General features: G+C 48.5%; 1 protein-coding gene across 3 annotated transcripts in view; it reads right to left on the minus strand.

Moving 5' to 3' along the window:
* The window catches only part of EFR3B (EFR3 homolog B), a 78,951-nt gene that overhangs the window by 39,908 nt on the left and 26,963 nt on the right, over positions 1-12,080 (minus strand). For all 3 annotated transcript variants that reach the window (XM_027033329.2, XM_027033328.2, XM_027033327.2), the window contains exons 2-3: positions 4,042-4,118; positions 2,914-3,041 (exon numbers count right to left, since the gene is read on the minus strand). In XM_027033329.2, the coding sequence (XP_026889130.1) occupies positions 2,914-3,041; positions 4,042-4,118 (205 nt within the window). The remainder of the gene's footprint in view (positions 1-2,913; positions 3,042-4,041; positions 4,119-12,080) is intronic.

Raw genomic sequence — 12,080 nt, forward strand, 5'->3', positions numbered from 1 at the left:
GACGGGGCGGGCAAGGAGAGAGAATAGGAGATCAGATCTAACAGATTCTTCTCCAAATGTTTATGATTAAAGCTTCCAACGAGGCGTTCAAGGCTTTACTTAGACGCTGCAATGCCTATTTTTAACAGAACGATACCAATTTTGAATTGTAGTTCTGAGGGCAGTGGAATGATTCTAAGTGGCTGTGCGGGCTACAGCACATTTTTACCAAGAGAACCATCACTGCAGAGAGGGCAGATAAAATTAGTATTAAATGCTTAATGTTATTGCTAGCATGTTAGTTTTAGATTCAGTCTAGGATAAAGTCATTTTTACTTGCCTGAATATGCTTTATAATATGTCAAGGTGATGTATATAATCAGCATGTACAGTGTATTTGTGCCCTTTTTATTGAGCATGTAGCCTACCTTTATTTTATAAAATGATGATAGGGATGTACTGTTTTTGGTCTTGCTTTTATCCTCGGGATAGCTTGCTTTCAGATTTGTTGGTGGGTCCTGCAGAGGTGGGACGTCTACACCCTATAAGCACAATGTAAACCTTTTTACTCCAATTCTTGCTCCAGCTTCACCAGGAAGAAGGGGCCTTGGCGGGTGGTAGGGCTGATGTGCAGCGGTGGGGGCCCATGACGGGGGTCGAGGGGAGACAGCGCTGCACCCAGAGGTGTGAGGCCCAGAGACCCAGGGAGGAGTGTCAGCCAGCCCACGTGGAGTGGGTCTAGAGCAGGCAGGGCAGGTGTGGCGAGCATGGCTGGCGGAGTGGCGAGTGAGGGGCAGGTTTAGAAGCCTCCATCGGTCAAGCTGAGGAGCTTGGATTTTATTCTAAAGGAGCCAGGAAAGGATAGCTTCAGGTCTGTGTTTTGGAAATCAGAGCTGGTAGTTCTCGACTGGAAGGACCAGAACAGGAAAGACGGGGCAGGGAGACAATTTCTAATGCTGCCGTCCATAATCTGGAGTCTGCAACAGAAGAAAGGTAGAAGCAGAGGAAAGTACAGGATGGACTTTGTGGAGAATAGAAGTGATGGAACTTAGGAACAACTGCTCTGGATCTACTCCATCCTTTTTTTTTTTTTATGTTTATTTATGCCTGAGAGAGAGAGAGAGAGAGAGAGAGAGAGAGCGCGCGCGCGCGCAAGTGGGGGAGGGGCAGAGAGAGAGGGAGACACAGAATCCAAAGTAGGCTCCAGGCTCTGAGTTGTCAGCACAGAGCCCGGTGTGGGGCTCGAACTCATGAACCTCGAGGTCATGATCTGAGCCAAAGTTGGATGCTTAACCAACTGAGCCACTCAGGTGCCCGGTGGATCTACCCCATCCCTCGCCCCATCACCAGGGATATCTTTGGGTTCTCTTACATTCAGCTTTGCTCTAAACTGTGGTGTGGGAAGGGCAGGTCCTACTGTTCACTTTTTTCATTGGAAAGTAACACATGCTCAACAGAGAACATTTAGGAAACTCACAAAAAGGGTAGACAGAAAACAAAACAAAGCACGCGTGCGCGCGCACACACACACACACACACACCCAGCCACACTGCTCAAAAAATGAGCACTCTTCACTTTTATGGCATATTTGTTTTTACTATATTTTCTAGGCATTGAGATTTGTTGTTGTTTATTTTTTAAATTGATTATAAAGCACTGTATACATAATTATGTATTCTATTTTTCATGTACTTATGGCATTTTCATTACTATACGGAAAACATGTTTATAAACATCATTTTTGTTGGATAGATAATATTTCACCAAATGATAAACATCATCATTTACTAAACTATTTTCCTCTTATTGGACATCAATTTCCACTATTTCTTTCTTGTAAAAAACACCATGATGAATCTCTCTCTGTGTAAAGCTAGTTTATAACTTAAGATTGATTTCTTGGGATAGACGAATAGAAAAGGAATTTACTGGATCAAAGGGCATAAATGTTCTTGAAGATTTGACCTATATTTCAAAACTACCTTCTAAAGAGTTTCAATCAATTCACACTCATTCTAGAAAAGTATGAAAGTGCGTCTCATGTCGCCATTCCTTGGTTAATACTGGAAATACTTTTTTGTCAGTTTATAAGTGAAAATGGCATCTTAGTATTTCAAGGCACATCTTTGATTATAAATTTATTGAATATTATTATTCCTATTTCCTCTTCTGTGGGTTGGTTTTTGGGGGCCCTTGCTTCACATTTTTGAGCCTTTCAGCTTCCCCACCTCTTTCAAAACACATCTTTTTGTTGTTTGTCTTTTAAATTTTGATGGTTTCTTTGTTGACATCAAAATATTTAAATTTTTAAACAGTTAAATCTATTGATCATTTGCATTTAAGATTTCTTCTCTCTTCTAAACATAGCAAGTCTTCCCTCTCAGAAGATTGATAAATATTTCATTTAAGTGTATTTTTAATGGACAAGTTACCCCTAAACTTGCCTTTACACTAGAATGTAAATGGTTTCTCTTTCTTTCTTTCTTTCTTTCTTTACAAATGCCTTTTTTTTTTAATATGCAATTTATTGTCAAATTGGTTTCCATACAACAGGGCTCATCCATAGATGGTTTTTAAGACAGTAGGTTGATTGGTTGAATGAGAATAATGGCACTTTCTGGACTAGACTAACTTTTCAAGGTCCCAGACTGCGCGTGAGGGCTTCTAGATGGAAACCCAAGGGGTACATGGATGCTAAAAGAGGTGCTCCCAGGAAGTCTACATCTCCTTCTTCCCGCATCTTGGCAACAGCATCAGATTTTACCCTGCCATTGGAAGAACCCATGCAGCCCATCCCTCAGTCCCAGGCCCCTTTTTCTCAGTCTGTTCAATAACCCAGTCTACCATCATGTTCATAAAAGGACCCTGTGTTTTGCCTTAAAAATGTAATACCACTTCTGAAAGTATCTGTCTCACTTTCTCACACTTCTTACCCATATCGATGACGACCCACATCGCGGATGAGCCTCTCGGAGAGGTAGGCGCCAATTCGATCCAGTTTTTCTGGAGCTGAAAGGGCGTAGAAGGTCAGCTTCTCCATGTTGGTCTTCACCAAGCCATCCTGCAAAAGACAGGCCCTCATGTGTCACTGTGGCCATTCCATGGCTAGAAGGGTTCAAGTCTAAAAGTAAATAATATGCCAACTTAATCATCATTTAGCAGAGTGCCATTATGTATGCGACAAACCCCCCATGTGGGTTTCAGGGATACAGGGATGACCAAGGCATGGTTCCTGCCTTCCAGGAACGCACAACTTAGCCCACAATATGCCAGCTATAAATGAGAATAGTGGTATAAGTGTACATATGTATGTGTATGCGTGTGCATGTGTATATATATATACATGAATGTATAAATATGCATGTGTGTATGAATAATAAGGCTTCATTGAAAGCAATTCAGAATTAAAATATGCTGGATATCCAGCACCAAGGCATGAATGGGAAGAGGGGGCAGCTTAGCAGCAATTAGGGAATTCTCCAGAGGATGCTGCAAATGTGACCCTTCAACTGTCTATCAAGAAGCTGTCATTGATTTCCAGAGAGCAAGTCGAGAATATGTCACATCCTGACATTTCCAAAACCACACGACCCGTAATGCAGCCTGAGTGGGGAGTGGCAGCTTGGAAGCCAGTAAGCCAGGCCCCCGGCGTGCATACACCCAGACCACCTGACAGGTACCAGAGGGAGCCACAGAGAAGACATGGGCTCCTGAGCCAAAACCCGAGAATGGAAGTACTCACGCTAAATGGCAGGGACATAGAACCATCAAGGGAGTTAGTGGTTCAAGGAACCATCACTCAGATAGACATGGGTGGGAAAGACGTCTCAATTGCATAGCAAAGGCCCAAAGCTTGCCAAAACAAGCTTCCAGAGCCCTCTGCAGATCCTGACTCCAGAAAGATCCAGACCTCCTCTGCTTGCAGGCCCCCGGCCGCCTCTCCCCACTGACCAGGGTCTGAGCAGGCGCAGCGGCAGGAGGCCCGGGAGACCCGCCTCCCCCTCGCAGCCCTGGATGGGGTGAGACAGCGCGGGGTGAAGCCAGGCGGAGGTGGGACCCACCTCGGGATCCTCAGGGAAGATGTTGTCAACCAGCCTTTTGTACCTGGGGCGTAGAGCACCGCAGCAGCCACACACACCTGTAATGGCAAGAAACACCCATGAGCAGAGCCTCCCAGGCAGGCTGAAGGGACCTGGCGACCAGGCCAAGGCGGCTCATAAGGAGCCAAACCCAAGTGGAAAACAGAAAGGTCCCTCCCCCAGAGTGCCAGGGCCCCTGCGCTGGGCGTCTCCCACGACTGGCACACATTCCAAACCTTTGCCCTTTCCGCCTCGTGTCTTTTGCTTGGGGGTCAAGGACAGCGGCATATGGGAGCCTGATGCTAGCACACCAGCTCTTGTTCACAAAGCCAGGCCGTGGAGGAGCATTTGGAGGGGTGGGAGCTTCCCCAAAGGTCAGGTGCTACCCTACATATATTTCCCCGGTTCCCTGACATGCAGGCAGGCGTGCACACGTGGACTCTCTCTCTCTCTCTCTCTCTCTTTCCCTCTCTCGGGCAGGACTATAAACCTCCTCCCGCAGCCCAAGAATCTCGCTGGTGTCCTGGGAAGGTGGAATTCGTTCCTCCCAATGCCCCTCATGGACTCCCTACTTCTTTTATTCTCTGCTCCTCAATCCCCTCTGCCATCCTGTCCCCTGGGGCCATTTCCATTACAGGATGTTAGATGAAACTATGATAAATTAACATTACCATTAATTATTAACATTTGAAAATGCATCTTTAATGCAGTGTGCGGGTGGTGTTTGAAAACCATGGTGTTTCGGGGGCGGGGAGGGGTGGGGCCTCAGGGGCCAGCCGGGTGGTGGTCCTGCAGGCCGGCCCCCCACCCCACGAAGAGTCCACCAGTCTGTGGCTAAACGAGAGACTAAGAACAATGTGGCACATTTTTAGAAAGCTGAATCTATTCCATTTAGAAGACTGTTTGATATGACCTCTTTGTCGTTTGCTGCTGTCAAATGATGGTGTTAGGAAATCAGCAATAATAGAACAAACCTTGGGAAAATGAAAAACTGACTCTTTTAAGGTCATAAAAAGTTTTCAATGAAAAGGAAATTGAACCATCTGGGAACCGATGCTGTCCAGCCTTCCTCCGGCTGCAGGGATCTCTCCTTCGGCATCCCAGCCACAACCCTCACTGCCCGGTGGGGGGAGTGGGCACTCTGGGGAGGAGCGGAGGGGAGGGAAGGGAAGGGAAGGGCCTGGGAAAGTCCACCCCCCCCCCCCAAAAATAATTGCTCCCTCATTCTACTAATTAATGCTTAATTCTGCTTGTACAAACTCTCCAGTTGAAATGCAAATGCACCCTGGAAGGATCAAGCCTACGGGTCATTCAGAAAAGAATGACTTACTTTAGTGGGAATTACTTTAATCACACAAAGAGCTTTACAGCTGTGGAGAAAAGAGGCTCTCTGGGAATTTTGACTGGGAGGGGGTGCAGGGCGGCTGTGCCAGGAGGAGGAAGGAGCAGAGATTTGGGCCATAGGGGTGACTGGGATACAAGGGAATGGGTGCTATCTTGGAGACGCCAAGGGGCACCCCGAAGAAGGACTGATTCATGACACCCCTCGCCCACTCCACGGGTAGCTGTGTGCCCCCGCCTCCCACCTGCTAGGGGACAGGAGGACAGCAGAACTGGTCCATGGCTGCAGAGCCAGGCCCTCCCGGGTCAGGCTCGCTGGGCTGGCCTAGCATCTCCTCACCCCCTCTCTGCCCACGCCTGGGAGGAGGCGTTAGGGCTCTGGCTGGCTGGCATCCAGGGCCAGTTCTCACGACGGAGCAGCTCCGGGGGTGGTGTTCTCCATCTTGAGCCTCCAAGCCCGGGATTTAAACCCGTCCTCCTTCCCCCCTTAGGCCACCCTGCCCGCTGCCAGGTGCAGCTGTCAGCAGGCTTCTTCCTAAGATGCCCCCAGGATGTGCCCTCTGCTCTCTGGGCAGCCTCCTTCCTCACCGTCCCCAAACCCCCCAAACTGGGAACACAGGAACACGGGCCCTTTGTGTCTTAAGGGGGTGAGAAAATAGCAACACAGAGAACTGAGAACTGAAAAGCCCCAGTGTCAGTCCCTTCCCCAAACATTTCTGGAAGACCGATGAGGCAGGGCCTGCACAGGACAGAGGCCAAGCTCACGGTTGTTAGAAACTCTGACTTGTCGAGAAAATACCCATTTTGGGTACTCAGGGTAGAGACCTCTGTGCAGAGGCACCAAGGGGGTTTGGGGGTCTTGACTACAGCAGCACGGCCAGGCCCGCTGGCTCAGTTTCTTCCCAGTAGAAACCAGGCAGCCTGCTGATCTCCTGCTCTTTTGTGTTCTAGAAGGGGTGCACCTCAGGATGCTTCAGTGCCTCCTTCTCTGATGGGCCTCTCTCCCTGGAATGCACAAAGGCCTGGAGGAGCCAGCAGGATAGGGCCCCGCTGGGAGCCAGTCATATTCAAGGTCCCAGGGCACTTTCCCACCAGACAGGGAGAGGTAAGGAGGCCCGGATAACAAGAGCGGAGAGCAGATACCCTCTATCAGCAAAGCCGCCATTGCTCCGGGGATGCTTCCTGACTTGCGCCCTAGTGCTCCTTCCTAGTCTGTTTTTTCTTTCCAACCTCCTCAGACTCCTTGAGAGCATATGAGGCAAAGTGGTCGACAGCATGGCTTTTCCAGTTAAATCCCAGCACTGCCTGCCGCTTCCCAGATGTGTGACCTTGAGCAAGGAAGGACACTGGGCGAGAATGTCAAAAGGCTGTTGTGAGTTGATGGCTGCAAGCCCTTACAGCAGGCTCACCAGTAGGGTCCTTCCCTCTGCATCCCCGGGCCTAGAACCGCTGAGCCCTTGCTGAGCGGGGCTTTCCGCCACGCTTTCCCCGCTGAGCACTTGCTCAGCAACAGCGACCAAGGCCAGCGGACATCCAAAGGCCTGAGAAGTGAGACTCAAGGCACGTTCCTTCAGATCAAACCGCACTGACCTGTGGGTCTGAAACGTGTACCACCTGCCCAAGGCAGCTCTATGTATTTGCCAGTCACAATAACTTGACCTCCACCTCTAGTGACTGCCAGCACCCTCCCAAAGCCAGCGTCCCCGAGAACCTTCTTGCCTCAGCACTAACTCTGCAAACCCCAATGCAGATGTGACATGCCACAGGCTCACGCGACAGAGCAGAGTCAGGTGCAGCCGAGATCAAGCAAGGGGGTCACTGGAGAGAATGCACAGGACTGGGCCTCAGAAGGTCTGTCACTAGCACAGCCACTGTCATGCATTGAGACAGGAAGACAGCAGGGAAGTGAGAGAAAAGGCTGGGGTTTTGCTTGGCTTCTTTTTGGGCTTCTAGTCTTGCTAGGACCTGCATCGTACCCTACTCCACACATGCCTTGTAATGCAAAGGTAATGTCCTTCTTGTGCTGCAAAGAGTTAATGATTTCTCTAGAATAGATAACATCTAAGGAAGGACCAGGTGACCGAGGAAGCCATCATATGCGTGTTCCAGAACACAGGTGCTGGATATCTCGATGCCAAGGCCGCCCCGGCTCTAAGGAAGGACACCTGGGTTCTCATCTTTGTTCAGTAAAAACCCCCAGACCCCAAAGAGAGACGAGACTTGGGCCCCTTTTCTTTCCGACTCTCACGGATGGTCCGTCTATATCTGCTCTCTCTACATCTTCAGTAAAGATGCCTGTTTTCGCCTCCTGCTGGCTCATCAGCGTGAAGCCAAGGACCCTCTTGCCTGGTCCTGCGGGACCTCCCCCTGGGTCCTCACACCCAACCTGCCGGCATCACTCTGGTGGAAGTGAAGGTAGACAGACTTCAGTGAACTGACAAGCACATGGGGTGGACGGAGAACAGAGCTGCCTTCCCCAAACCATGTTCTGTGACACACTGGTTGTGAGACGCTAGCCAGAATCCCCCAGAAAAAGGGTCTAAGGACAAATAAATATATGAAACGGAGCAAATATATGAAATGTGAAAGTGTGCATACCAAATCTCCCTATTCCAGATTCACAGTGCAAATCAGCCTGTTACAGCCTCTGGAAAGTCATAAAGTAAAGGAATCTGTGGACATATGTTCAAGCCAACCTCTCATTTTTTTTTTTTTTTGCAATTACAAATATCACCTTGATGAATACTTTTAACATTCTTTTTCCAAGGCACATGCAAGGCCTACCACAATGGGATAGAAAGTGTATTAACGTAGCACATTGGAAACAGAGTTAATTTTAGATTTGAAAAGTACTGGGTTCAAGTCCTGGTTCTGCCGTTTTATCTGTGAGACTGTTTCCTCATCGATATAATAAGAGGAAAAGATTTTCCCTAAGATACAATTCTTAGGGAATTTGCCACGGCATCTAGAAAAGGCGAGATCACCTAGAGCTTTGACGGTCAGGGGAAGGGCTTCTCAAAAGAGGGACAAGCAAGCTGTGGGGTGAAACACACAGTGGGTGCTTTATTCCTCACATGTCAGGCACAGTGTGCTAAAACACTTCACAAGTGTTAGCTCCTTAAATCTTTACAACAACCCATGGATGGCACTATTTTATCCCCATTTTACAGATGTGGAAACTGAGGCAGCAAAGGGTTAAGTTACTTGCCTAGAGCGACACAGCTGATAAGTGGCAGCCCAGGATTTGAACCCCCAAAATCTACTTCCAGAGGCCACGATGTTCTTAACTCCCATACCAGGGAGGGGATGGGTTAGCACTGCCACGGAGCTGGGAGAGCCAGAGGCTTAGACGGAAAGAGAAGAACCACCAAGGCATTGTGCCCTGGAGGAAAGCACAATACGTCACCCCCAAGTATGCCTCTTTGACATAAAACATATTTTGACCTGAAGGTAACCAAGAAGCAATAAATGTAGAAAAAAACTCCCCCTTTTCTGCAGAAAGGCAGGAGAATCTCCTTTTGCAGGCAGAGAAGGCACCAGAGGAATCTGCAAACAAACTTTGTTAAGCTAACCCAGATCTCCCTAGTTAATTCTTCACCATTTACCATTTTCATCACTTTCAGCCCCAACCCGTTTGTCTTGTCAATTCTCCACAAATTTCTTGGGTTCAATTTTTTTTTTTTTTTTTTTTTTTTGCCTAAAAGGTATGAAAGCGTCCTGCTCTTCTCAGATCTTGGGGTCATGTTCTCTAGTGAAGGCCCCCATGTCCGTGTAAAATTTCAAACGTACGTGCTTTTGTCCCGCTAATCTTTGTCAGTTTATTTTTATTTATTTATTTAAGTTTATTTATTTATTTATGTTGAGAGGGACAGAGACAGCATGAGTGGGGGAGAGGCAGAGAGAAACTGGGAGGAGAGAGAAGAATCCCAAGCAGAGCCCCACACGGGGCTTGAACTCACGGAACCGTGAGATCACGACCTGAGCCGAAATCAAGAGTCGGATGCCTAACCAACTGAGCCACCCAAGTGCCCCTGTCTTTGTCAGTTTGATTTTCAGACCCAGGCCTCAGAGGGTAAGGAACGCTTTTTTTTCTTCCCTAAAATCTCCAATTGTGAAGTGCACGCCAGTGGGGAACTTACAGACGTGCAGAGCCTGGTTGAGCCCCCAGGGCCGGGGCTTGAAAGCCTGCATCCCCACCACACCGCTCCCCGGTGCTGCTGGACCAGGGACCGCACTTTGAGTCTGCGAGGCACCCGGCACAGTGGTTAAGAATTTGGGCTCACGGGTCAGACAGGCTTAGGCTGAAGTCCCAGCTCTCCCCACTTCCGACTGTTTGACCTTGAATAAGTTCCCTCACCTAAAGCCAAGTTTCCTCACATGAAAAATGAAGACGGTCATGGTTCCTTCCCAGGGGGCTGGGGTGGGGGTTAAGGGATACCTCGGCCCTCGACATCCTCTCTCTTCAACTCCCTTGAGGGAAAGACACAGGGGAGCAGGCTGGGCCAGACTGAGGACAGCTTTAAGCAACAGGCCGACAAGTTTAGGTTTTGCCTGCGTTACCAGGGAGCTCTGGGAGCAGTGAGCAGTGGGTGACAGTGACCGTCAACCTGGAGGTGGCACGCAGGACCGGACACGGAGATTTAAGGCAGAGATGAGTGAGTGGATCGCCCCAGGTTGGAGGGTAAATGCCTGCAGTGAGGGATGCTATCCGGATGGGAGAGGGAGGGGCAGAATCAGCCGGACTGGAGGGGCTCTGCAGGGGGGAGAGGTGGATGGTACCACATGGGACCGCAGGCTTTCAGGTACAATGACGGAAGGCCAGCAACACCCTCCACCGAACCGGAAAGACACGAGTGGCTGTGGCCAGGGAAGGGGGGGACATCAGGTGGGCCAGCGTCTAGCAGGCAGTTGGTGAGGAGGCCAAGGGCTTGTGAGAGACACCAAGGCTGGAGCTCGGAGGCTCGTCGGCCCAGACCTGACCACGAGTGCTTTCAGACAGGATCCGATGGCTCAGGGCAAATGGGCAGGAGGAGCAAAAGGCAGGGCCCTCCCCCCCCCCCCCCCCCCGAAGACGGCTGCCTTGTCTTTTCCCTCTGACGCTTTCTTCCTATTTCCCCTCCCTCTACTTCGCTGTAAAGCATTTCACCTTTTCCTCATTTCTCTCACCTTCCCTAAAGCCCTCCAACTAAGGCATTTGGGACCTTCAGGCTGCTCACATCGGTCCCAGGAACATGCCCTTATTAGCACCCTGCTGAAAATCAAAATTGTCTGCTTCAGTGATCTGATTATCTAATTCACAAGATGCTAACAGCTGATGAACAGTCTTCCAGAGGGCATATGCATCTTTTTAAAAAGCCCTAAAAGCTAAACAAAATAATCTCTAACAGTAGAATCATGGAGGCATGGCTCAGGGGTAGAGTGTTTATATGAGGAAACCAGTATACAAGTGTCTGTAAACTGATCTGCTATGCTGGACTTGGAGTTTTTTGTTGCCTTTTTTTAACCCTTTACATACCCGGTTTTAAGGAAAATTAGGTAGAGAAGCAAAATTAATAGGCTTGCTCTTTTGGGGCAGAGAAGAGGTATAGAAAAAGTTAATTGCTTTTTTGTTTATTTTTAAGCAACCAGAGGTAACTTTCAAAAGAGGAGGGGTGGACAATTCTGAAGCCATATAGCTGACCCTATCCTGATTGGAGGAAATGCAAGAAAGAATCACTGAGGAAAAGAAACATAATGCTATTTATCTGCTCAGGGTTAGAAAGGGACCAGTCATATAACTAAAGAGATTTTTTGGAATCTCAGCGAGAGGGCAGAAAGCCTTGAGCAGCAGTCTGCACTTCCTGGGTAAGTAATCAGAGCCGAATGCAGGAGATGAAAGTCGCCTCTCTCATAAGGGAGAGAGCTGGCGGGGCTTGGTCAGGAGCCCTGGCCGCTAGGTGCCAAAGCAGCTCAGGGGGTGATGGGAACCCACAGGCACCACTAGAAAGCTTCCAACCAGAAGACAATGGATTCAAAGTAGCCACAACCCAGCTGGGGAAATAAACCAAAGAACAGAAGACGTTTAAAAGAATGTGAAAACAGCTCATTGCCACGAGAGATTCAGTGACACATTTATATATATATTTTTAGTCCCGCTACTGATAATACTTATTCTTAATGTTAGTACATAGAAGTAGGTGGGGTTTAACGCACCGCCATGTGCCTGTAAAAGAACCTTTTACATTCTGAGCCATTTTATTTTTAAGGCAGAAGTACTTTCCCTTAGGGCTCTCTCGTACTCTCCAGGGATCACGTCTAGCAGATCCAACCACACGAAGCTAAACATAAATTTATTAAGGGTCCTCCTCTGTCTCTGGGACCTGTCTTGCCTAATATTTTTATACCTATTTTAAGAAAGAGAAGGACAAATGATATGGCCAACTTCACTAGAATATAGCTGCTCTGGTTACTGAGAAATCACATCAGTAGGGATTAACAGTGTCCGATGACAGGATTTCAGTGGCTTCCTCGAACTTGAAAACTCTAAGAATAGTTAGACCTGCCCCAGTGGCTCTACCCCTCCCTTTCTGCCATCTCCCTGTGGCTGATTCTGCCCTAACTGTACGAGCCATATTGTACAGATTTTTTACCCCTGCTTCATTCCTCTTCACAACACTTGTTACCAATTGACACACTTTCTA

This window comes from Acinonyx jubatus, chromosome A3 (genome assembly GCF_027475565.1).
Source record: "Acinonyx jubatus isolate Ajub_Pintada_27869175 chromosome A3, VMU_Ajub_asm_v1.0, whole genome shotgun sequence".
Taxonomy (NCBI): domain Eukaryota; kingdom Metazoa; phylum Chordata; class Mammalia; order Carnivora; family Felidae; genus Acinonyx; species Acinonyx jubatus.